Source organism: Coturnix japonica, chromosome 5 (genome assembly GCF_054131305.1).
Source record: "Coturnix japonica strain WE chromosome 5, WE-NBRP24, whole genome shotgun sequence".
Taxonomy (NCBI): domain Eukaryota; kingdom Metazoa; phylum Chordata; class Aves; order Galliformes; family Phasianidae; genus Coturnix; species Coturnix japonica.
Window position 1 is genome coordinate 43,185,105 of NC_140667.1, and position 24,596 is coordinate 43,209,700.

Here is a 24,596-nt window from a genome sequence, read left to right on the forward strand (position 1 = left end):
TAGCATGAGAGTTATTATCAAGACTGTAAAAACTGAGATTTTATTATTATTATTTTTAATGTATAATTAAATACTGTTTAAAAACAAACTTTCTACTTCCAGGCTTGACCATTAAAAGTTAATTCCTTTTGATTCAGCAGGCCTCTATAGCTTCTCCTCTTGTTTACAGCCTGAATATCAACCACGTGAGTCTCACTATGCACGTATCATTTTGATATGGAGAATATGAATTGTTCTCTTCACCACCAGCACTTTTAAGGAAAGAGGATGCCATAGCTGTTCAGTTCTCCGTCACTGCCTGTAACACCAGGAAGAAAGCCATACATACAGAGAAGGTCAGAGCCACCTGGAAAACTCTTTCATTGTGGATCAGCAGGGATGTCGCTACCTGTAAGAAAGTTAATGAAAAACAGCGTCCCAATGGTATGTAGTTGCTCATGTCTACAACGTTATTAATCAGAACTAAAATTACAGTTTATAACTTTAAAAATTATGGAAAAAAAAAGTAGAAAATCCTCACTTAACTAAACGTGCGTACAAAACTGAGTGAGAAGCCGCTTTTATCTGTGATGTCACGCCATCTAGTGGCCCTCGGAGCGAGCCTAGAGACTCGGAGCCTCCCGTTAAATAAGCAGCGAAGAACGTGCCTGAGAACTTCTCTTAATTGCTGAGGGTTCTCAGATGTATTTTGTTGTTGTTGTTGCAATGGCAGCTGCAACACTGTGCATTTAGTCGCCAGCTATTCTGAATAGAGCCGAGTTTCCAGCATTTTAACACCAAGAATAGCATGACAAACCACAATAAACTTCATTTTCCAGTAGCTTTATATGCAGCCTCACAAGCACTTCCTCAGACCCCAGTCCCAGCATAGGAAATGTGTGCTAAGTGTTAGTGAATTCAAAGCTGCAATGTCCTGCACAGACCTTCCAAACAGTGCTGTGATGGAAATCATTGCACCACGCAGACCTGGCCCAATGATTTAGGGGCTGGTTTAGATGATTTTCTGTCTTTGTTAGGCAAGACACGGAGGATAAACTTCCATTCCTATGAGAGATACCACGGGGCATGCCAAAAAAAAAAGGCAGAAAAGGATCCATTTTCCTCAAAACACAGAGGGAAAGGCTGTGCTGTTACCAACACACACAGTAGCTATTTGCAATCTCAGATTGTCGAAGATATTTTTCCTGTGGCATTTTTCGAGTGATTTAATACAACAGTAACCCACAAGCAGCGGGTTTTGTGTATAGACACACTGTATAGTCACATCCATGTATGGCACTAGATTGTTCTGCACTACAGTTATCTCCATCGGTACTTTCTTTGGTGCAGCGCTCCTGGCTAACGCGGCTAAGAGGTGCTCGGAGCACATGAGGTAACTGAGGGGCCACCATGAGCCCAAGCCGCCATTTTGGGCGAGGTCAATCACACCACACAGGGCCACGGGCTCCCGCCAAGATGGCCGCCAGCCAACGGCCGCCCAGGGGCACGCTCCGCCATCCACGTCCCGGATGCAGTCGGGACAGAACCGGAATCGGTTCCTTCATGCCGGAAGTGTCGCCGTTCCGGGTGGCGATGGCATCGGGCCGGCGGCGGCGGCGCGGATCGGCGGGTCCTTCCGCCTCACGGCGCGGCGGGGCGGGCTGAAGGGAGCGGGCCGCCTGCCGCCAGCCTTTTTCTTCTCCCACTCCCTTCTTCTCCGCTGGAGGAAGGTAGGGGGGCGCTTTGGCTCCGGGACGGCGGGACTCGGCGGGGAAGGACGGCGAGCGGCGTGCTGAGGGTACCGTCGCCCCGCCGCTGTGTGGGGGAGGTTGTGGGCTGTGGCCGGGCCTGCCCGCCCCCCTTGGAGGAGGCCTGGTCTGTTCACAGCCACGGGGAGGAACGAGAGCTGGGGGGGTCCCGTAGCTCCGTGGTTGTGGCACCGGAGCGGTGTATAGCATGGTGTATAGCGAATATGATTTAGACAATAAATGCTGCAGGTACAGCTATATAATGCTACAGACACAGTGGTTATCTCTGGTGTTTGACTGCCTGTTTGGCTGCTCCTTATGTGTAGCAGCGTCAGGGACAGGAGGATTTCTCCATTGCTGCCCTGTTCAGGTTCTGGCACGTCAGGACTGAGGATACCCTTGGGAAGTCAGTGGTGTTGGAGCAGTGCAAACAAGCAGCATTGTTGGTGTCACTAGTTGGATGCATGGGTATTTGTGCTAGGATCTTCTTAAGTTCTCTGATGTGTCTGAACTCATAGAGAGCCGTTTGGATGTGGTGCTCAGGGATATGATTTAGTGGAGGGTTGTTAGAGTTAGGGGTCTGGTTAGGCTGCGGTTGGACTTGATGATCTTCAAGGTCTTTTCCAACCCGGGTAATTCTATGATTCTATGATTGTCTCACCCTGTGGCTAAAGGCACCGAGAGCAGATGGGGTAAGTGACTTCCCCTATTCATGACATGGGTTTTGTTAACCCATTGCTTGAGTTGAGCCTCTTAGAACCTAAATTAGTCAGAACTGTGCGGTCTCCAAACCGTACTGAATTTCTGCTTTTCGTTCTGTTACAGGTGCAGAGCATGGAGAATGATGAACTTCCGCCAGAGGATGGGCTGGATTGGAGTGGGGCTGTACTTGCTAGCAAGCGCTGCAGCTTTTTATTACGTCTTTGAAATCAATGAGACTTACAATAAACTGGCACTGGAGCACATTCAGCAGCACCCCAAGGAACCACAGGAAGGAACCACATGGACGCACTCCTTAAAAGCACGACTGCTCTCCTTGCCTTTTTGGCTGTGGACTATCATCTTTTTAATACCGTATTTACAGATGTTCTTGTTCCTCTATTCCTGTACGAGAGCCGACCCCAAAACTGTTGGCTATTGCATCATTCCTATCTGCTTGGCTGTCATTTGCAATCGTCATCAAACATTTGTGAAGGCCTCTAATCAGATCAGTAGATTACAGCTGATTGACACTTAACTCCATTTCTAGTTTCCGTAGCTGCTTTGAAGCGATCGATATGTCTGATTTAATCACAAGACTGAAGTTCTGAGCGAAGGTTGGAAAGAACCTTTTCTTTCCAACTGTTAAGCAATGAACAGTGACTGTTTTCTATTAAAAAAACCCAACAAAAAGTAATTCCAGAGGTTTTTAAAGTCTTGGTCTATCAGAATGACTTGAGTTGGGGAGTCCTATGTGACACGTGATGGAAGTATTCCTCATTTTGCCTTAATGATGCAAAACTGCTTCACTCCACCCGACACATTCTTGGGGAAAAAAGTTCCTACTGTGTGACTTTGCTCCTCTGTGCAAAAAGAGGAAGGGGAAAAAAAAGCAACAACGTCCTTTTGTTTTTCCTGGAGTAAAATCAATGACAAGAGAATTAATGCTTCTGTGATAAAGGAAGAAGGTCAGAAGGTGACGATAGAAGTTGCACTCAGAACAGGTTTTTGCTTTTGCTTTTCAAGAAGTAATTCATATCTACATCAGTGCTGGTTTTTAATGATTTTTTATAACACATGTAGGAAATGCAGGAAGTGAAGAATAAAGCATGTGCAAATCACTGAAGAGAAAAAAATAGATATCTGTTTTTCTTCTCTGAGGTATTTTTTTTCTCCATTGGCCAGAATAGCACGTCATAGAATCACATTGTAGCAGTGAGGAGGGGCACAGACCTGGCGGTGCTTTAAGCTTCTTCCCTGCAGTGTCCAAAGCAGCTTGTGCCGGTGTTGGGATATTATAAGAGGCGCAAAACTTTGTGTTTCCTTCTTCCTTTAGAAATCTCCTTTGGTAACATTACAAACGATGGGAATTTTTCTACTGTTCTAATGTCTGTCCAGACATGCAAAAACATATTCAGTGAGTACTGATGTGCTACGAAGACTTTACGTTTGTGATAGTTTCCTATCACCAAGCTGGGGAATGCTCTAAGCCTCACGTAGGACAAATAGTATCTTTCTTCCAGGATTCTGAGTAAGATCACTCGTCTTGTTCTTGAAAGAAACGTGATTTGCTTCAATCATGCCGAAATTCCATTGCCATTTCTTACCATAATTTCACCTTGTTTTTCAGTGCTATTTCAGTGAAGCCTTTATTTCTGACTACTGGGACTGTGTGTTTTCAATGATGCCAAATCTCTTCTTTTGTGTGTCTGTTTCTTCTTAGACTAACTGTATTTTTGAGCCATGATGGAGGTAACCTTCTGATTGTGAAAACATTGCATTATATGGACTTCTGCAGGCCCAGAACAGTTATGCACTGAACTTCTCAATTGTCGTTTTTTATTTGATTGTACGTAATTGTCAGTACCTGACCATCACAAATGCTTAATCCAGTTCTGACAGCTGTAAGGGAATCTCAGACATATCACCTGTTTCCTGCTTTGGAAAGAATGTGTTGCTGTGTTCAAGGGTGGTAGTTACAGCACCTTAAACTTTGGTTGCATTTGGAGATACTTGTAGACTGTGGGCTCAGCTGCCAGCAGGGGTGCTAGGACCTAAAAACACGATGTAGCCTTTACAAGAGGGTTTTAAGTTCAAAGTGCAATATGAAAAGGGGGAAGCTGCCATCTCAATATGCTGGAGTAAGAATAAAGTATAAACTCTGACTGCTCCTATCTTTTGGAGTCAGAGCTTTTAAGTTGTGTTGTTTCTTAACTCTAAAGATCACCGTCTTATTTATCTATGAAATAAAAAACTTTTCAATGTTTATAAACAGAAGTCTGATAACACAGAGATATTATAATGGTGTTTTATTGTGTACCTTTGTTCTTTAATAGCAGCGCTGGCAGCCACTGGCTACTGCTCATTGCTGTCCTGTCCATCCCTTACAGTGTGGATGCAGCTGATTGTGTCATCTTTATGTTCTCTGTGTCCCGACTCCTTGGTTGGGCTGGTTGGATGACTCCAATTCCTTTGTCCTTTCTCTGCTTCTGTGATGTCTGGCTGGATTTTTTTTTATTCAATGCTGTTTTTCAGCTGAGAAATTGCTATAATGTCATCATTTGGAGGAGAACAATATAAGAGGAAGCACCATGGAAAATGGAAGAAGTGAGAACCATGTGGCCTGGATATGGAGCACGTGCTGCCTGTGGTGGTCTTACAGATGGTGGTTTGTGTTTATAGCTGCCTGAATGCATGAGCTGTACAGCTAATGGCAGAAAGACGTGGGAACCAGTGCAAGCCAACGCTGCATCTGTAGGGATTTGAGCTTAAGGTGGGAAGGAGCAGTCAACTCTTAAGGCTATAACCTGTTAGTGTAGGGTATAACCTATTAGTGTAAGGTATAACCTATTAGTGCATAGGGATAGCAGCCGATGGGGAAGGAAGGAAGTTTGATTAGGTTGTTTATACATGTAAAAGAGATAGTAAAACTAAAGCTGATTACAGTGAAGATTTTTAGATAGTGTCATAACCGCCTCTGAATTAGTTCCTAATTGTGAATGACAGCACAAATCTGTAGCAGCAGCGTTACTAAAAGATGTGAGACTTGCTTATAGCAGAACTTTTCATACCAGCCTTATCACTGAGCGGACAGAGAAGATGAATTGCCACAACTTCACTTAGAGGTGGAAAAGCACTTCTTTAATCAAGAAGATTTGGCTCAGACTTCTGCTTTCTCATGTAGAAGCTGTGAAAACAGGCAGTGTTCCACTTGTTCTGCACACTTTTATTGTGTCCGTGTCACAAGATGAAGCCTATTCACACTGCTTGAGCTCTGCTCCTGGGCAGCCTGGCTGGCAGCATCCCTACCTGCCTTGCCTTCTCCTGAGCACCTTCACATCACAGTCAAACCTCTGCCGTGCTCTGTAACTGCTGCTGGGCCACATCACCTCTTCTTGTGGGAGAGCAGCCCCAGTGGAGGGCATATAGTACGGCTGCAGCCCTTCAAGTGAGCTGCAGTAAAACATATTTCTTACAGAGAATGTTTCTCCTGGCAGCAAAACAGAACTGTGAGCTTTTCCTTTGTTCCCTCACAAAACCACCCACATGCCTAATAAATACCACGGTTACGACCTTAAGCTTTTTTTTAAACATAGAAGATTTACACTCTAAAGTGGATTTAGAGCTGTTTGAACCACCGAGCTCTAACAGCAGAGAACAGCTGGGTGTCACCACCATCTCAGCCTGTTCGAAGAAGCACCGAACGCGTGCAGGAAACGCTCTCACGGCCGGGAGCGCCGGACAGCGGCAGTGACCGACACGGCAATGACTGACGGACAGCAGCAATGACCGACAGCGGCAATATGTCGGACAGCGGCAGTGCCGGACCCCGCCGTTGGCCTCCCCGCTTTATTCCGCGCCGTGATCCCGCACAGCGCCCGGCGCGGCGTAACGCGGACCCACGCGCTGCGCTCACGGCGGCTGCACCCTGGTCCGCTTCGTTGGGGGGATCTCGTCCTGCCCCGCGGTCACGCCGTTCTCCTCCTCGTCGTCTTCTTCGTCGTTGTCATCCTCCTCCTCCTCCTCCTCCTCTCCCTCCTCCAGGCCGTCACCTGCGGACACGACACGCAGCGCTCAGCTCGTGCCTCCATCCCCGCTCTCCGCCGCCCCCGGCCGCCTCCACTCACCGGTTCCCGTATCTCCGCCCGTGGCTCCGCGCCGCTGCTGCTCCAGCACGAGCGGAGCGAGCAGCTCGGCCACGCGCTCCTGCAGCTCCCCCAGCCCGCGCCGCAACGCCCTCAGCTCCCCGCCCGCCTCCGCCGTGCACCGCACCCGCACCGCCCGCGTGCTGCCGCCCGAGCGCAGCTCCGCCACCAGCTCCATGGCGGCAGCGAGGGACGCGCCGCGGGCACGCGCCTCGGCCTTGTGACGCGCGCTCCCGCCGCCCGGTTCCGCTTCCGTCGTGGTGGCGCCGCCCGGCGCTTCCCGCCTCGGCGTCTGACCGCGGCCATGGCGGCGGCGGCGGAGGAGGAGGAGGGAGCCGGGCCGGGGGGCGGCGGCGGCGTGGGGGCGGCTGAGGAGCCCGTGGTGTCCCTGGCGGAGGTGCTGGCCGAGAACGAGGAGCTGGAGAAGGAGGCGCGGGCCGTGCTGGGCGGCAGCGACCACGAGCGGTGCAGCTACTCACAGGTGCGGGCGGGGCCGGGAGCGGGACCCCCTTCCCTCACACCCCCTTCCCTCGGACCCCCTTCTTTCCCTCACAGCCCGTCCCGGTGCCGGTTACTCCGGTGCCGGCCGCTCGTTACCGCTCGGTGTCCCCGCAGGGTGCGGTGAAGCGCCAGGCTCTGTACGCCTGCAGCACCTGCACGCCGCCCGGAGCTGAGCCCGCCGGCATCTGCCTGGCGTGCAGCTACGAGTGCCACAGCTCACACAGCCTCCTCGAGCTCTACACCAAGAGGTACCGGCCGGGGCTGCGGGGCGATATGCGAACGGATTGGGGGGGGGTTGGGGTTGGGGAGCGACTCTTTGCGCGGTGTGATAGTGAGAGGACAAAGGGGAGTGGCGCTAAACTCAAAGGGGAGATGTAGATTAAGGTGTTCGGCAGGAATTCTTCACTCAGAGGGCGCTGAGGCACAGAGAGCTGTGGGTGCCACATCCCTGGAGGCGCTCAGGGTTGGTTGGATGGGATGCTGGGCTCTGACCTGCTGGGGGCAGCCAGCCCATGGCATGGGGTGGGAACTGGGGGGGTTTGATGTTCCTTCCAACCCAAACCGTTCTGTGACGCTGTGTTGTTTTCAGGAACTTCCGCTGTGACTGCGGGAACAGCAAGTTCAAGAACCTGCAGTGCAAGTTGCTCCCGGTGAGTTTGGAGTTGGTCAGTGCCCTCCTTCCAGCCGTGGTGCTGGCACATGGCAGCACGTTGGGTGAGTGGGAGAGCTGCAGTGCTGCTGGAAGACCCCGGGGCCGAACACTGTGCAGAGAGCAGCAGGGACATCTCCCTGCCCTCTGCCTGTGCCTGCAGCCAGCATGAGGCCACAAATGTGAGCCTGCAGCTGTGAGTCTGACTGGGTCTAGGCTGGCTGTGAAGAACTCTGTGCGTCCATAGTGCTGCCTTCAGGTAGTCCAGCAGTTGGTGACCTTTCAGGGAGGCAGTGAGAGAGAAGTGCTGTTGCTTCCAGGGCAATAACACACAACATAGAAGCAGCAGTGGGTTTGTATGCCCTGTTTGGTCTGGTGGAAATGGGGCAGAGCCATAGCTTGTAAGCCAAGGGCTGACAGCAGGTGATTTCTACAGAGACCTGTGACAGTCCTGAGGTGTCACTGTTACTCTGAGTGAATGAAGTGGGTTGTGTGGCTCTTCCTTCCTTACTTGGTGTGAAATCAGTCCAAAATCAGTTGTAGCATTTTAGAATCCATCAACATCCATATGAGAACGCAGCTGACATTGTGGAGGGTGGGTGTTCACATTGTCTCCTCTTTCCTTCTCAGAGTTGTGGCACAAAACATTGGCAGTAACATCATATGGCAGCGTTAGGCTGCAACTCTGTGCAGTTCTGAGGTCCCCTGGCCACATATCAGCTGTTTTGAGATGGGCTTACCTGGCAGTGAGACCCACCAGCCTGTCTGACTCAGAGCAATCTCTTGCATTCCTTATGTGCTCTGTGTTCTGCTCACTGCACGGCACAGGTGTCTGGGTGATGTTTAGATGTTCAAGCTGTGTGCGTGATGATTGATTTTAGGAAGTAAAGCTGAAGAGGAATGGGGATTATTCCAGGCTGTGCAGCTGTTCTGTCTGGTTTTTCACTGCATTGTATACTGAAACAGTGTTTCCTTTCCTTCTAGGAAAAGGGCAAAGTGAATTCAGGAAATAAGTACAACGACAATTTCTATGGCTTGTACTGTATTTGCAAAAGACCTTACCCTGATCCTGAAGATGAGGTATGGAATACAAACTCCAGCAGTGAGCCTACATAGCTGCCATTCAAGCAGAATGTGCACGGGGCGGTCCTTGAGATGCACCAGGGGGATGATCCCACTTTATGAACCTTTCTGTCCTGTATCAATTTTGGTTGTGATGTGTGGTATAAAGTGATTCCATTCTCGTGGTTTTCTAGTGGTAGAATATGTTTATACCTTAAAGACGGACGAGGAAGGCAAACCAGCACTGGGATGGAATGCCGTTGCAGCTATCTGCTTCCTCCTTATAAAGCTGCACAGCTCCTATGGAGGATGTGTTTCTCATTATCTTGAGAACCACTCGAGGCGTGGAACAAACAGATGTGTTAAGGGAGAGCAGACTCTGCTCCCTCCTGCCTGCAGCAGCACTGTGACAGGGCTCTGCCCTGAGGAGTCTCCCATGACAGCAGCATTGGCCTTCAGCGTGAATACAGAACTGGGTTTACATACACACACTTCTGTTGGCACTCAGAGAAGTCAGGGAGTAAGGAAGACATATGTCTTTTTAAGTAGGAAAAAGGATAATATAAACTCATCTTTCCTAAGTGTAGAAGTGTCTTTAAAGAAGTCATTAATAACCGTTCTGTAACAAATTGGTTTGTATTACACTGTATTGTGGATGATTAAGCCAGGATTGTGGATTTCTTACGCAAATCAGATGTCACCTGTCATGCCTGCTCATGCATTTCTACTCGCTGGAAGAAAGATACCAACACTCACTGTGTTAACTTCTTTCAGCTCTTTTGTGTGAGAATGCCTTGCTCTACTGGGAAAACGAGTTCTGTAATAGTAACTAGGAATTCCATCGGCTTGTCAGTGTGACAAATTACACACGCTGTTTAACTTGAGGGAAGTGAACCGACTATAACTGCTCATTAATGGCGGCTCACTGTGGGTGGGTGAGGATGGAAACGCAGTTTGTTGTGCACAGGGCTGTAGTGTGAGGCTTGGGGAAGATTCTGAAGGTTGATGTTAATGCTAATAAAGTGACTGTCCATCCAGATCCAAGATGAAATGATCCAGTGCATCGTGTGTGAAGACTGGTTCCATGGAAGGGTAAGGAAACTATAAGTAGCAGAATTGCCATTTGCATAGAAATAAATTAGCGTCAGGTAAGTCCATATGTTAATTTTTACTTGGGATGTTTTGCTGTAATTCTTAGAAGATTATTATGTATATTCTGGGGTGTTTCATTTAATGTAGGGGGATATTAAATCTTGCACTGCCCTTCCCTCCAGTCTGAAAACATTAGCAAGAGCACTGCTGATTTCAGGGTTCCTCCTTTAGAATAAAACAGTGATTTCTCTATCATTCTCCTTAATTAGAAAGTTCTAATCATTAGAATCAGTGATAAGACGGTTCTTGCTGAGACATTCCATCACCTGCCTGAGTAGGTCAGTCAGAAGAACGCTTTTAAACCGTAGCTACTTGAAATAGCAAGGAACAAATGGCGCTGTTGGGTCCTGATTACAAGCTTCAGGAAGGTCTGTCAGCAGCAGCGAAGCGCTTGGCTGAGTGTCCCACTTCATGTGTGAGCATCGGGGCTTCCTTCAGCCTCTTCTCCCTTCAGGGGCATAAGTGAAATTCCATACTGGGTTGTTAGAAAGTAAAACCTTTGAAGTTACGGGATCAAAGGGGGAAATAAAAAAGGATGATTGGCTTCAATTAAAGTTCCTGTAGATGTTAAACCATGGCATTCTTTTTTATAGATGTGCCTATTAAGAATATTATGCTGCATGCTGGGAGCTTTGTAGGGATGCTTTTCAGAAGAAGGCAGGTGGTGCTTTTAATGGCTTAACCATTTCTTGGTGGTTTATGGAGAGGTTTGGGATGTCATTCTTCTCAATTCCACTGTGTGAATGACAGGAAGACTTAGAAGACATACAGGGAAGCACTCAGGTGCTTAAAGTGTGTGGTAGGCATCTTGTTAAGCTCCATTTAGAACGTAGGCACACGGGACTGTCAGCAGAGGCACATAAGCAAAGATAGAATGGTGTATTTTTTTTTCTCCTGACGTTTGATAAGCTCTTTCCAGTCTTTGTTACGTTGACGCTTGTTGCAGAATTACTGGGACAGTGTATGCTTGTGCTGAAAACGTGTTGGCAGTTGTTGTTTTACTTCATCTAAAGCTGAATCTTTTACTTTGCATTGAACATTCAACTGCTGCACGTTTGTTTCTTTTCAACAGCACCTCGGTGCGGTACCCCCGGACAGCGGAGACTTCCATGAAATGGTTTGTCAAGCCTGCATGAAGCACTGCCATTTCCTGTGGGCCTATGCTGCACAGTACGCAGGTGAAGAAAATTAAGAGCATTGAGACGATATTTGATGAGTCTTTCTTCTGCTTTGTTGATTAATGACATTACGCTATTTAAGGGCTTGGAGAAGTGCTATTCTTTGGACGGGTCCAATGAGGGTAGGAGGGTCTGGAGGGTTCACTATTTTATTTATTCCCTCAAAGATTTGCTAGCATATATACAGACGAATGTTAATATTTATATCGAGGAACTCATCTTTCTGGGAATTTCAATGGAAATTTTAAGGACTCCAGGCAAGCTTACCTGAGTTTCTGTTTTTCTATTTTTTATGTGTGACAACATTTAAGGAGAAGGAGAAACATTTCAGTGCAGACCTATCTGAAATATCATAACAGAAAGTCACTACTATTATTTTCACCTCTGTGCTTGTTTATCTTCTAGTTCCTGCTTTGACCAAAGCGAATTCACTTGAAGATGAAGGGGTTGTCCTGAATGTTGAGGAAACTGAGGAGCAGAAGAAAGAAATAAAAAAAGAAAGTAGAGCAGAACACCAAGAAATAAAGGAGGAAAAGCAAACGGAGCAGATTAATGAACCATCCACTAGTTCTGGGTCTGCTTGTCCAGAGGTAAATTGTGCTGCCTTTTCTGTCCTGTATGTCTTCATACTCGTGGTACATGAAGCAAAACTCACCTCTTCCTTTAGAGGATCAGTGAATAGGTGAATGTTTTCTATCTAATTGCTATGTTCCCCTTTAGCTCCTGACACTACAGCCGTAGTCTCAGTGGGTCACAGCCCAGGCTACAGAACTTGCCTGTAAAAGTAGGTGAGATTAGGGTGCAAGATTTTTTTGCTTTTAGGGTAGATGCATCTGATCCGCTCAGCCTTTTTGCCTTTACTACGAGGCATCTTCTGAGTTTGCTACAGTACAGCAGTGTTATGCATTGTAATTGTATTTCCATGACAATCCAGCTCAGATTTCCTTAACTCCTCTGGCTAATGCTTTAAGGTTCTGAAGAACAGTTGTACGTCCAGGGGGAAACTTCTAACCTACATCATAGCCCTTGCATGGACAAAATTGTGTCAAAACCAAAAGTCTGGTACAAGGAAAATGGTGTATTGGAAAGAACAGAACGGTGTGTGTTTGAAATCGCAGAGCACTGAGTAATCTTTTTCAATTCAGGTAGGTGTTAAGAGTGAAGAATCAGGCTGCAAGCTGAAAGAGCTCCAAAGCAAGGGGGTTTCAAAAAAAGATACCGCCACCTTTTGGCCATCAAACTGGAGAAGCAAATTATGCACTTGTGAAGACTGCTTGGTACGTATTCTGCTTTCATTGTAATCACCGAAGTTGGGAGAGGCAGGAAGTGGCTTTGAAAAGAAGCTTGTAGATAGAAGACTGAGTGTCCTTACACTGTATTATAAACACAAAATCCCTGCCCATGTCATAAACACACCAGACCCTGTGGAACTAATGCAGTGTGGATAAGCTTCTAAACATCTGTACTTCCTTTGCAACCCCAAGGCAGTCTTGTTTTGGAAGTCAGCATGGGGAAATGGCCAAAATGCATGATACGGAACTTAGTTTTTATTCTTATCAGTGTTATTTGTGATACTGAATAAAAAAGGTGTAGGGGGGAGCATCAATGTATGAGAAGTTTTGTAATGTAAAAATCCAATTTGACATTATTCTCCAGAAAATGTATTCAGAGCTCGAAGTCCAGTTCCTGACAGATGAATGTGACACTGTCTTGGCTTATGAAAACAAAGGCACCAGCGATCAGGAAACAGACAAAAGAGACCCTTTAATGGACACCCTTAACAGCATGAACAGAGTCCAGCAAGTAGAACTCATCTGTGGTAAATATAAAAGTATTCATTTTTATCACCTGCTTTAGCATTTTAGGTGGTATCAGAACTTGCAGTTTACTTTAAAAGTAGTCTGAAATCAACACGTAGAAGACTATGACAGATTGCAAACCTCAGTGTAGCTATAGAAAAGTCTGTCCTATCCGGGTCGTGGTTATAACTGACATTAAGGAATTAGATGGCATGGAAACTTCACTGTTAAATATCTTCGGTAGGGTAGTGATGATGTCTTCTGACATGATCTAATTTTTAGATGTTCATAATTCTGCTTTCTGGCTTCATTTCCCTTACTTATTCTGTTGTTTTGGCCATGTCTTGGTGCCCATCACTGTGAAGCTGGGGTGAAGGCTGGTTCTCAGGGTCTGTTCTACACAGTATGCTGAATTCCAGCCCATTTCTCTGAAGGCCACCTGAACAGATCAGTAATCAGGCAGCTCTTGTTTACCCAAACTTGTTTCATTCTTTGATGATTGCTATAATTTATAGCCCAGTTCAAGTCTAGATTTCACAAGTAAATCTAATGACAGAGGAAGTGCAGCAGGCTGCCACACACTGAACCAGCCGTGAACTAACTCTGTGTATCTTGTTTTGTTCCCTTCTCCACCCAGAATACAATGACCTAAAGACAGAACTGACTGACTATCTCAGGAGATTTGCAGATGAGGGAACGGTAAGCTGCAGCTTGCAGAACTTGAAGAACTGTGTGCCAGAAATGGTGCTCTAAAATGGCATTGAAAGATTTGAGATACTGCTGTGCTACACTGTAGTGGTTTCCTTCTGTTTCATGCAGTTGCTGGTTAACGCAGTAGAGACCGGACAGTCCTGATTCAATTAGAACTTAACTATCTTATTTTTTTAAACATTGCTGACAATAATAGGAGTCTTACAATAACCTTGCAGGTTCCTTTTCTTGAGCAAGTTGTTATACATTTGTGCTTTTTACATCTGGGAAACCTCACTTCCCTCTTTGTCTTCTCTTAAAGTAGAATTTGGGCATTAATCATTTCCATTGGGTAAGACAAGAAAGCTGTTTCACTACAGCCGTATCAGGGATTTCTAAAAGCTTTGATCATTACCTAATGGAATGCTTGTAAGAAAAAGGATTGTTTAATTGAAATACTGAACCACAACTTGGGTTTCCTGTTGTATCCCCAAGGTTGTGAAAAGAGAAGACATTCAGCACTTCTTCGAGGAATTTCAGTCACGGAAAAGACGACGGACTGACAGGATGCAGTACTACTGCAGTTAGAAGCTTTGAGGCTGAAAGGACGACTGGGAAAACAATGTGACAGAAGAGACATTTTTAGTACTTGGCTTCTCATCAAAATCCAACCAATCAAGTAACTGCCTCCACCTTCATTTTGTCTCATTTCCTTTCTTTGTAGCACATAATGTGTTCTTAACAGGTACACTGCATTTATATGGATTTCATCATTGATGTTCTTTGAAAGCTGGCCTCATCTCAAGGAGGATCGTGTGGTGAAAGAACGTTGTGCCGCTGTTTATTCCTCTTCTCCTTTGACGTATTTTTCTTTTAGCGCCTATAGCTCGACAGCATCCTAGAACGTGGGCATCGTATGCACTCTGTGTTGTTCAAGACTGAAGGGCATTGCTTTCCTGCTCTGAAAGGCCCGGTATTATCTCTTCTGATTGTGGTGATTCTAGCAGATGCTCCCTGCACAAAATAAGCTCTGTTTACTACACACGGGGAGGCCATGTCTCCTTATAAAGTAAAACATGCCTGAGTTATGATGTCTATTGGTTTTGATCATGGTTGGTGAAACTGCATTCTAGAACTTGGTTCAGATCATGTGAATTAAGCAGCACTGTACTTCTACACACTGAGTGCTGTGGAGGTACTCCTTAAGCCGGGGAGAAGTGAGGAATCATGAGTCAGTCTTGATGCAGCAGAACGTTGTATCCATTTTTATAAACTCAGAATCTTGTTCTAATATTGTACAGTGATGTTTTACACACAATGATGTGTCACAGATTTTATCCGCTCACTAAAATATAAACTATTGAGGAAGAGGTACTAGATGGCAGAATAAGTTGGGAGGGGGGGGATGTTGTCAGAGCACTTCTAAAGAGCTTTGATTTTAAGAATTCCGCTACATTCAATTGCTCCTGGAGACACAGCGGCATCCGGGTGTTTTGTACAGCGTAAGGGGGATGATCTTTCTGTAATCACTGTGATAATCAAGGAACAGGAGATGCTTTGCTGACTTTTTAAGGATTTAGTTGACTGCAATTAAGTTTTGCTTTTTCATAACTTATTTTGAGGCTGCCATAGGGCTTTTCTGTACTCACGAAACCAAAATCCTGCTTTAGGAGAGCTCTCATTTTTAACTCGCTTTCTGCAGTTGGGAGACTTGTTTGGGGTACTATTCTGCTTCCTCGGTAATGAGACTTTTTAGAAGAAGATCAGACATTTACCATTTGCCCTATTGTTTTTGACCATTTCATTTACATAAGCTAGAGTTCTAACAAAGGCTCAGTTAATGAGTTTGTTTTCATGCGAAATGATAGTTGCTTTTAAATTTAACCCTGAGTATTGTATGTGCTTTTTTTTTTTGTAGCAGCTGTTACAGGACTTGTAACTGCGTATCTCATTAAAGTATGGAAAAATTAACTAACTCTTCTGTCTGCATGGGCTTGTTTTTTGAAACACAGCTCTCGTGTTCCACGTTCACCCACAACCCAAACACCACTAGGATGGTTGTGTCAACCATATGGCCGAGACCACTGTGGGAGGCTGAGTCAGCTTGGGCCAAGCCAAACTTGATGCTCTTAGAGCTTTGCTTCCAGTTCTGACCCAGCTCTCTGTGTGGGGCCACATGTTTCTAAGCAGGAGAAAGCAGCAGTGAGACTGTCTGCTGCTTTTTTACATGTCATCTGTTAAACAGCAGTAGGGGCAGAAGGACAGAGGCAAGTGCTGTCCTCGGTTTCATCTCATGAGTTCAGATCACCCTGAACTGAAACCCTGCATTTAGAACCATTTGCAATTCTCCCTCTAGCATATATATTTCAAAGCAAAACACAGCAACAGCTACCACAGCCCAGGTAGTACTACAGCATAACACAGTCCCAACATCTACTGTGCTCAAGAAATTAAAGCAAGTTCAGCTCCTGAACTTTCTGAGTTCCAGAACAATGAGATACTACAGCTCTAGTTTCACACAAGCTCAAGATTGAAGCCATGTGTTGCCTGTTTTTGGCATCAGCCTACACTAAGTTAGCATAGGGTACCTGAAATGCTCATCAGCTACTTGGGTGCAGACAATTCCACTTTCAGACTCTTAATCCAGGTGCATGTCCTTCCAAAATGCTGTCCTTGAGGTCTGCTGTGAAGCTGAGCTGCTGTTGTGAACATAAAAGCCTGCAATGATGAAATGCAAGTTTAGGAAGTTGCTCCTAAAACTCATCTTCATGGCTGAGGAGGGGGAGGAAGATGTCAATTAGTATCAGAGATCACACAGTACTTTTCCTCCCTGCCTCCACCTCCTGTCTTACCCCCTTATTCCTCTTATGGCAGGACTTAACCCAAAGTATGTCACCGTTGTACATCAAAGAGAGTGTAGTCAGTGTTTTCACCTGCTGGATGACACGCTGCTAAAACTTGTCATCTCTTTGAAGCAGTGACAGTTGTTCCTGAGAAACAGATTCAATGAAGATCCAGCCGACATGGGATAACTGCAGTTCAAGGAAAGAATGCTGTGTATTTAATTAGTCTCTGGCTCCGAGAAAACAAACATCTTCTAAAACAAGGTTTAAGTCCAGCTACCTACCACTCAGCAGCGTCCTGCCAAAGCGGTGCCCAACATTAAGAAGCCACACAGGCACGTTCTATACAAGCCATTTATTTGAAATGCCAACTATACGTAGGATAAAGTCAGTGTTACATGCTTCTCAGCAACAGTAGAAAAATAGAACCAGTGAAAACCTTTTTACAACTGTAATGGTACTCAAAAGAGAAATGTATTGTTTTACAATGTATCACACAAGACTAGAATTCAAGTTCGGAGGTACCTAAATAAAAATACTATTTTTTTTTTCCTTAAAAAACACTATGTACAATTGAAGCGTAAACAAGTTTTACAAAGTACTGGTTATGCAGGTTGTAGAAAAAAACACTTGCATAGGACATGAAGTCAGTTTAAGAAAGTTTTTCTGAGCCTTTAGCATTGAAGGCACTTGACTTTATACCAGTAACAACACGAGGACAACAGAACTGTGAGGCTGCAGAAGGCAAAGGCTGCCCCCAGAATACAGAGAATCACAGAAAACCCAAATATGGTTTTACAGTTTTATCTCAGCTGTTCCCCTGCTTTTAGCAGAGCTCAGCACCACCTCTACCATAGAAGCATATAATTATTAGAAGAAACAACAGTGCCTCAAACAGCACGTGTATGCTTTCAGGAAACCCCAAACCAAAGAAACGCATGAAGACAAATGTTTGGGACGTTCTGGGACCCAAAACTGAGGCTTACAAGTAAAGGTGGCCCACAACCTTCGCTTTCAGAAATGAAAAATACAACAAGAAACTGCCTATCAACATAGCAGTTATTAACACGCAACTACAGTAACAATAAAACATTTCAAAGGAAGAATCTGTTTCAGGAATTAAGTTATTTGTCCATATATTAAGGAAAACAAGAAGGGAGTCGAGGAAAGGGGGAAAAAAGTTTTTGCATGTTGCTCACTACATGAAAGTCTGAGCTCTCTGTTTAGCAGAATAAGGAACACAAATCATCCTCATCTAAGAAAGCTTAACGTTCACACCTCTATCCTAAAGCAACATGTAGTCACTAATCCACAATCTCCACCAGATTTGTAGGAGGAAAACACGTTAATTTCCAGCCTAATCAGAAAGTGCTTCATGTAAACAAGGAGCTTTTGCACCAAAGTTTCAGTAGAAAGAGAACAACGAGTAGCAGGTAGCATAGGTATGTGTGTGTTCTGTGAGCAAAGTACAGGAAAATGAGCTTCTGATTGGTGCTTCCATGAAGAACTAAGATGGTCTGCTCCCCTTCCCCCACAACCAACTAGGCAGGAAATCCCACCCTGGACTACAAAAAACAATTCCAGTCATTGGACAAATCCTTTTCATCTGAAGAGCAGCCACCATTAGCTGCAACCATCTTCCTAACTCAAAATATACAAATGAAAACAGATTGTCTTTTTTGGCCTGATTGTCTTTTTGGCCTCCAAAGGACTTGCCTTTTTTTCTGCACCTGCTTTTAAATACTTTATTCTATCCTTAACACTGCTAAGCTTCTGAGACTTCAGAAGCAGTTTTGTATTCTAAAATGCAGACCTGTCCTCCACTCCAGAAAGGCATTTCTCACAGCTGATTCCAAAGCCAAACTAATCTATTACTTCCATCACATCATATCCTTAAAACTTCTCAGTCTGTATCAGCCATGCACCCACTGATTTCAAGCTCAGGAGCTAAGTCTAGATTTCAGCCTCTCCTCAGCCCAGACACACAGTGCCACAAACTGCTATGGATTGAAGTAGTTTCTTTCAAAAGAATTCTAGGTAAAAATAAGCTATTCGGGACAGCTGTCCTCAGAAAGCTTACTGTGATGTTTTAGCAGTCAAGCTACCAACATACATATGATGCACATGCAGTGAGTTTCAGGTTCTCTTATGTGATGAAAGTTAATGCTTCTAACGCTCAGGAGCACGAGAGCAAAGTGCCTGGTTAGAGCTACAAAGTAAGACAGTGCTGTGCTCAGTCTTCTGAATCAATCCCATGAACCTCAGTCCTTAAGCACGGGAGCACTGCTCCCCCCAGCACCTTTGACATTTAACAGCATTCTACATGGCAGCCCCACAGAGGTAATATGCACTGGTGTTGAGGTCAGGACTCATTTCTACTGTGGTTAAAAATGGTTTAAAAGAGGCTAATGGAGGAAAAAAACCATCTCCCCTCACCCACAAAACACTTACACGATCCACACAGTTCAGTTTTGTTTCTCCTCCAACCCTACGCTGTGCCTTTCAGGGCTGTGCCTCAGAAAGAGCATCTGCAGAGCTTCCATAGAAGCAGAAGGTATAATATAGAGGAGGCATTAGGATTTATTGGCTCAAAACCCCACATCTTCATTTCTCTAGAAGCTATCTGGTAATTCTGGAATGTGGTATTCAATGTATAAAACTGTTTTGTGGCTGGAAAGCCTCTCAAGCTGTAATAAAACAAGATGTGTGAGAAAACCTGCCATCATCTAAAAGTAAATCTGCAACAAGATTTCTCTGAATAGTATTAAGCATTTTGAGCTCATTAGCAGGAAACAGCCTAACCTTGATTAACCTTGATGTAGTTATTAGGTCATAACTTGGGAAGTTTTCAGCTAATGGGAAATTCCTCGTCATAGAAGATGCATTAAAAAAAATAAGATAAAATAATAAACCTCACACCAATCAGGCCATTACCAGTAATCACTACACTGCAGTGGCATCAGATCCCTACCCTACACGCAATGAAGCTGTGGTAAGAACTAAACAGTAACTACTAAGGAGAATACACTTAACTACAACTGTCACACAGTTGCAGTGGTGAATCTCAACCCAGTAGTAGGGAGCCAGCCCCAAATCCCTCCTTCTTTATATGATGGCATGAGATGAATCTCATTTCTGTTCTTTAAAAAAGCAAGGTAAGGGGGATGAGAAATATAACTTAAGAGTGCTAAAACTTCACACACTTAATGCTGGAGCAGTTACTCTTCACTTTGATTTCTTTTTCCCAGCAGAACAGTGGTGATTACAAGTCAGCAATACTTCAAATCAGATAAGGAACTCTGAACGATGTCTCTAAGAGTGAAGCCCTTGTTTAAAATCATAGGCAGGAGAAAGCAAGGCAATGAGCAGTCACCTCAGCACCTCCAGTGGACACAGAACCCTCTTAACTGGAGAGTTACTATTCAGGCAACAGCACAGGATTCTAAGCCTTGACTTACTGACACACCAGGATTTAGTGTGAATCCTCAACTCCTCTCCTCACTCACAGGTAGGGAGCAGCTGGAAGAAAAAGTTATTACTCTCCCTTTTACAGTATTTCTAGATTCACTTCCACATGGTCAAATGAACAACTCTAGTCTGGATAATAAGTGCTTTTGGGTGATCACTGAATTCTCTGCAATTAAGCAAACAGAATCAGACAGATCCTGGTGAATTTTACTGGAATTTAGACTCCTAAATATCCCCTTGGATACCTGAAGTCTCACGTATTGATCAGCTATACGGTAAGACCAGCTGCCAGAACCTTTCAAACAAAACTGGATTCTTGCTGTAGTCATAAAAATCAGGAAGATTTCAGATCTAAAGAGAAAAAAAACAAAAAACAATCTAACTAAAAACGTAGTGTTTCCATGTGCTGTTCTTTGGAATTCCTATAATTAAAAAATAAACACGTTGTTGCTATCTCATAAGAAAATACATTTCATAATGTGCAACTCGGTGCACATAGGGAAGTGGCAGGTGAAAGGGAAAATGCAAAAAGTATGAAAATACAGTCCTTTAAATGTGACAAAGTTTAACAGATTAGTACAAAACTAATACACTAAAATAGATGTACAGGTGCAAAAGGCTACCAGGTTGTAGAAAAAGGTACCAGTTGTTGTTGTTTTTTTTAAAGGCTTAATTAAATGTGCTAAGAAAAAAACAAAAGAAGGTTTCCCACAAAATAAAACCAGAAGCAGCATTAAAATCTGATAGCATGCCATCTCTAATAAAGCAATGTATGTACAAAATAAAAGGATGAGACTGAATTCATCTGCTGGCATGAATGAATTTGTCTGACAGAAGTCAGGCCAAAAGTTGCAAAGAATGGGAAGTTTACAACTCTTAGGCACAGAGAAATAGTGGAGGTTGCTTTCATAGGGCAGATTTTTTATACAGGAAGTCTGGTTTGTTTGGAGACCTCCTTCCTCTGCTTACTGCATCTTCCCTTTCCAAATCTGCACTTCTCTGTGTCCCGTGCTCCAATGGCTCATCATCTGCCATTCTCCTATTGACTCTCTCTTCTTGCATTTCAGAGGCGTATGCAGAGTGAGAAGGTCTGTTGGAGGTTAGCCCATAGGTTAAATCAGTTTCCATTTTTGTTCTTCCCCTGATGTGAACTGGGCCATTACCAGCACTTTCCTGGGTAGCCAACGCCAAGTCCAGTCGCTGGGGAGGTTGCTCTAAGACATCGAGGTGTATTGGCTCATTCTTTTGTCTGTGTTGATGCCCATCCTGGGAGATCAGGTATTCCCTCCTAGAATCCTCTTGCTTTTTAGGAGATATCTGGGAAGGTAGATAAGCTGGCTTTAAGCCACTTGGTGATGCCTTATTGTGGCTATACAAATCTGGGCCATAATACATGCCTTGTGAAGGCAAAGGACTGTGCCTGTTTGGTGCTGGAGTGGAAGGTCTGCATGCAGCATTAGAGAAGTCATAGAAGTCAGGATATTCCTGCTGATTTTCTCGAGCATCAATTTTTTGCTCTATTGCATGTTTCTTTCGTGACGTAGGCATGTGTCTGCTCTGAATACATGAAATGTGCTGGGGTGGACCAGGCCCTACCTCTGTAACTGTCTGGCTTAACTCTGTATCAACAGTAAGCTCTGGCAGTCTTCTGTCTTTTAAAGACATGGCTGACACCCCCATTGCAATATCTGGCATCAGTTCGTTTAGCAAGGGCTGAGTGCACTGGAAAAGAAAAAGAAAATGGTTCACAAAAAGGTAGCAGCAGAAATATAGTATTACAGTATTATAGTATTTAGTTTAGTTATGCTCTAACAGAACTTCTCCATGTCCACAGTTACCAATTTCTGCTTGCCTGCTCATTTTAAAAATGCTTTCTATGTATGCAAATCCTTCACAATCTCCACAGATTTCCTTTATACGCACCTGTTTAGTTTGGGGCTGCTTACCTGTGAATAGCCAAAACGTTCTCGCTATTTCTACCACTGAATTACAACACACAGTCCTCTACAGAAGTTCACATGGAGCAAACTGTTATTTCAGAAACTTTACGAGTCCTATTCGACCCTCCAAAAATCACTCCCTGCCCTTGGAGCATTCAGTCTTCCACAGATGCCACCATACCCTTTGGATGCAGAAGACTTAAACTGGTTTTGACAGAGAAGTCTCCTCACCACCAGAGATGCTGCTGTTTTGACTAAGCCAAGTGACAACACCATACGAATTCTTTCCACCTCCTCTCAACAAGCTACTTTGAACTACTACTTACAACTACCAGAGACAGGGAGGAGAAAATATAATACTTACTACTTGTTTCTCAGCTGCCATCACTGCTGCTGCTGCAGCCACAGTTTGTCTCCCCAGGCCTGTAGTGTTAGTGCAATCAGGGGGAGCTGCTTTCACACTGGGCAAGTAGACAGGAGGTGCAGCTTTGGGAGCTGTTCGGGAATGGAACAGTGAATGGTTACATGGGTAAGAAAAGGACCGGGAGGGATGTTGACTTGGCACCCTTTGTTTCCAGCCCACTTTGAACTGGTTGTGAATAGGAGTTGCTGGTGGGTGGTATGGAGGTGGAGGAGGGGGCAATGGTGGATGGAAGGCCACAAAAGAGTCCAGTTCTGTAAACAGGGTTTCTGCAGTGGGAGTACTGTTCACACGACATCGTCCGGACTGTCTCATAGTCAGGAGAGGGCTTTCGTCCCCAAACCGCTCATCAGGAAAGAATTTGTGAGGATTCTGCAAAGGAAGAAAAACATCAGTGACAGAAGCGGGAAGCCATCCAGAAAACAGCAACTCAATCTACTAGTGCTGTACCAAGTATTTTGCAACAGGAAACCTCACAGCTCAAGGCAATTAAAGTTACCATGGATTATTATCGTTAGGAAAGGCAAGTGGCATCAGATTTGCTACATGAAAAAGCTGACTAACAGCTGCAACTTGCTTAACAGCAACAAAAATAAGCAGCACTTTCATTTCCCCACTTCTGACACAGTCTATGCAGATCTACTGAATCACTTAAGCTGTTTTCTCTGATTCCAGAAGAGATCAATCTAATCCACTAGTCATGCTCTGACTAGCCTCAAGAACTGCCTCTTGAATGTAAGCTGTTCATATCGTTCACTCTGATTATACACTATTTACACAGATAAATCACACCATTCTTTTTAGAAAGTTATTTTATTCACACCTTAATGATTCAAGTTTATAAAAACAAAGGACAAAAGACAAATACAAAAGCTCAGGAAGGAGCAGCAAGCCACTCGCATGTGAACATCACCACTTGTGTGCTAAAGCTATCATAAACTGTTTGCCAAGTATCTGGAAGCAGAGCAATAAACCAAAAGTTTGTAATGTTTCATCACCTAGTTCCAAACAAGGAGAAGAATGCCAAGCCAGTCTTTCCCTAGAAAATAGCTTTTCAGAGCCTTCAGTTAAAAAGACATAAACAAGCCAAGTACTCTTGGTGCTTCCTTGAAGGCCTAGGCAGTGTATGTTAACACTGCTTTACCCTACTTAAAAACAACCCTTTAATCTTAATCTACTTTAAATATGAGATTTGACTTTGCTTTCAGTATCTGTGGCAGTAGGAACAGTCTGAATGGCAACAACGTTTGAAAAAAATATTAATAGATTTCATCTATACATGTATGAAATCTCACTGTCTCACATTACAGTCTCACTGTAATTTGCACCTGGGTGGCTCTAAAGTTGGACTCATTTTAAAGCATCAAGATGTTGTCCACACACACGAATCAGCTCTTACTGCAGATTACACATTCAAGTCAACTCAGTCAGAAGAAAACCTGAATCCAACAATTTCTGATCTTACCACGGCAACTTTCCATACCTGCAGAAGTTCAGCAGCAGCATCAGAAAGTCCAAATTCCCGCAGCACACGAATCTGAATCTCATAGCTGACTGTGGCACCCTCTCCGCAATTGAGAGCGTACGCTCTCTGCACCTGCTCAGTGTGACGAAGCTCCTGCAGCCGTTTGATCATCTCTTTTACAACAAGCAAATTGGGAACTGGTGGGACAGCGGAGAATAGAATTGGGGATAACAGATTACTTTTAAAACTGTGAGACACCAAGTTAATTACGATGGTTAAGTTTAATTGTGAAGGAAAATCTAACGCTAGGATGACTAAGCTTGTCTTTTTTTTCCTTTTTTTTTCTTTTCCTTTTTAAAGAAAAACATTCCTCCAACCACAGCTCAACTCACACACTCCTTGGAACACCATTACTGAATAGGCATACATCACACAAAACGTACATCATTTTTCCAGCTTCTGCTAGGGTGAACCACAAATATAGCCTTCTTTTTACCCTTATGATGCAGGAATGTTATGATTTGAGTAGGGGCAGGATATCTTAAATAACAACTGACTGCTCCCTCATGAATACTACAGGCCAAGAATTCATTGATTTTTTTTGGCACACACTTTATACTTCTAGTGGAATTCTGTAATCACAAGACCATAATATCAGTATGCAACTACAGAAAGAGTGTCTGAAAAAAGTAATTACATAAACAATGCCAACATAAACCCATTAGATGGTGTTGCTTTATGCAGCCATATTGAAATCATTAAACAAAACCTTTCCAAAAGGAAATCATATATAATTTGGGGGGAATTTATGCTGTTGCAAAAGTTTCTCATGCCACTCTTCACTGCTGTTTGATGAC

At 44.4% G+C, this 24,596-nt stretch overlaps 4 protein-coding genes across 5 annotated transcripts in view; 2 read left to right on the forward strand and 2 right to left on the reverse strand.

Moving 5' to 3' along the window:
* The first annotated feature begins 1,556 nt into the window (after positions 1–1,556).
* On the forward strand, positions 1,557–4,698 carry LYSET (lysosomal enzyme trafficking factor). The gene is made up of 2 exons (XM_015865246.3): positions 1,557–1,709; positions 2,553–4,698. Exon 2 carries the CDS (start codon positions 2,569–2,571, stop codon positions 2,962–2,964), a length of 396 nt encoding a protein of 131 aa, XP_015720732.2. The 5' UTR covers positions 1,557–1,709; positions 2,553–2,568; the 3' UTR covers positions 2,965–4,698.
* Positions 4,699–5,545: 847 nt separating this feature from the next.
* GON7 (GON7 subunit of KEOPS complex) lies at positions 5,546–6,800 on the reverse strand. Its single transcript, XM_015865247.3, has 2 exons — positions 6,554–6,800; positions 5,546–6,478 (listed from the first exon to the last, which is right to left on the reverse strand). Exons 1-2 carry the CDS (start codon positions 6,747–6,749, stop codon positions 6,339–6,341), a joined length of 336 nt encoding a protein of 111 aa, XP_015720733.2. The 5' UTR covers positions 6,750–6,800; the 3' UTR covers positions 5,546–6,338.
* Positions 6,801–6,819: 19 nt separating this feature from the next.
* UBR7 (ubiquitin protein ligase E3 component n-recognin 7) lies at positions 6,820–15,577 on the forward strand. The gene is made up of 11 exons (XM_015865244.2): positions 6,820–7,052; positions 7,187–7,320; positions 7,662–7,722; positions 8,706–8,801; positions 9,822–9,875; positions 11,008–11,113; positions 11,519–11,703; positions 12,259–12,390; positions 12,770–12,932; positions 13,550–13,611; positions 14,098–15,577. The coding sequence occupies exons 1-11, from the start codon at positions 6,876–6,878 to the stop codon at positions 14,188–14,190; spliced, it is 1,263 nt and encodes a 420-aa protein (XP_015720730.2). The 5' UTR covers positions 6,820–6,875; the 3' UTR covers positions 14,191–15,577.
* A 1,208-nt stretch (positions 15,578–16,785) lies between these two features.
* Positions 16,786–24,596, reverse strand: part of BTBD7 (BTB domain containing 7) — a 53,151-nt gene continuing 45,340 nt past the window's right edge. For both annotated transcript variants that reach the window (XM_015865242.3, XM_015865241.3), the window contains 3 exons: positions 23,758–23,936; positions 22,218–22,646; positions 16,786–21,635 (listed from right to left, as the gene is read on the reverse strand). In XM_015865242.3, coding sequence (XP_015720728.1) covers positions 20,820–21,635; positions 22,218–22,646; positions 23,758–23,936 — 1,424 coding nt within the window. In that variant the 3' untranslated portion in view covers positions 16,786–20,819. The remainder of the gene's footprint in view (positions 21,636–22,217; positions 22,647–23,757; positions 23,937–24,596) is intronic.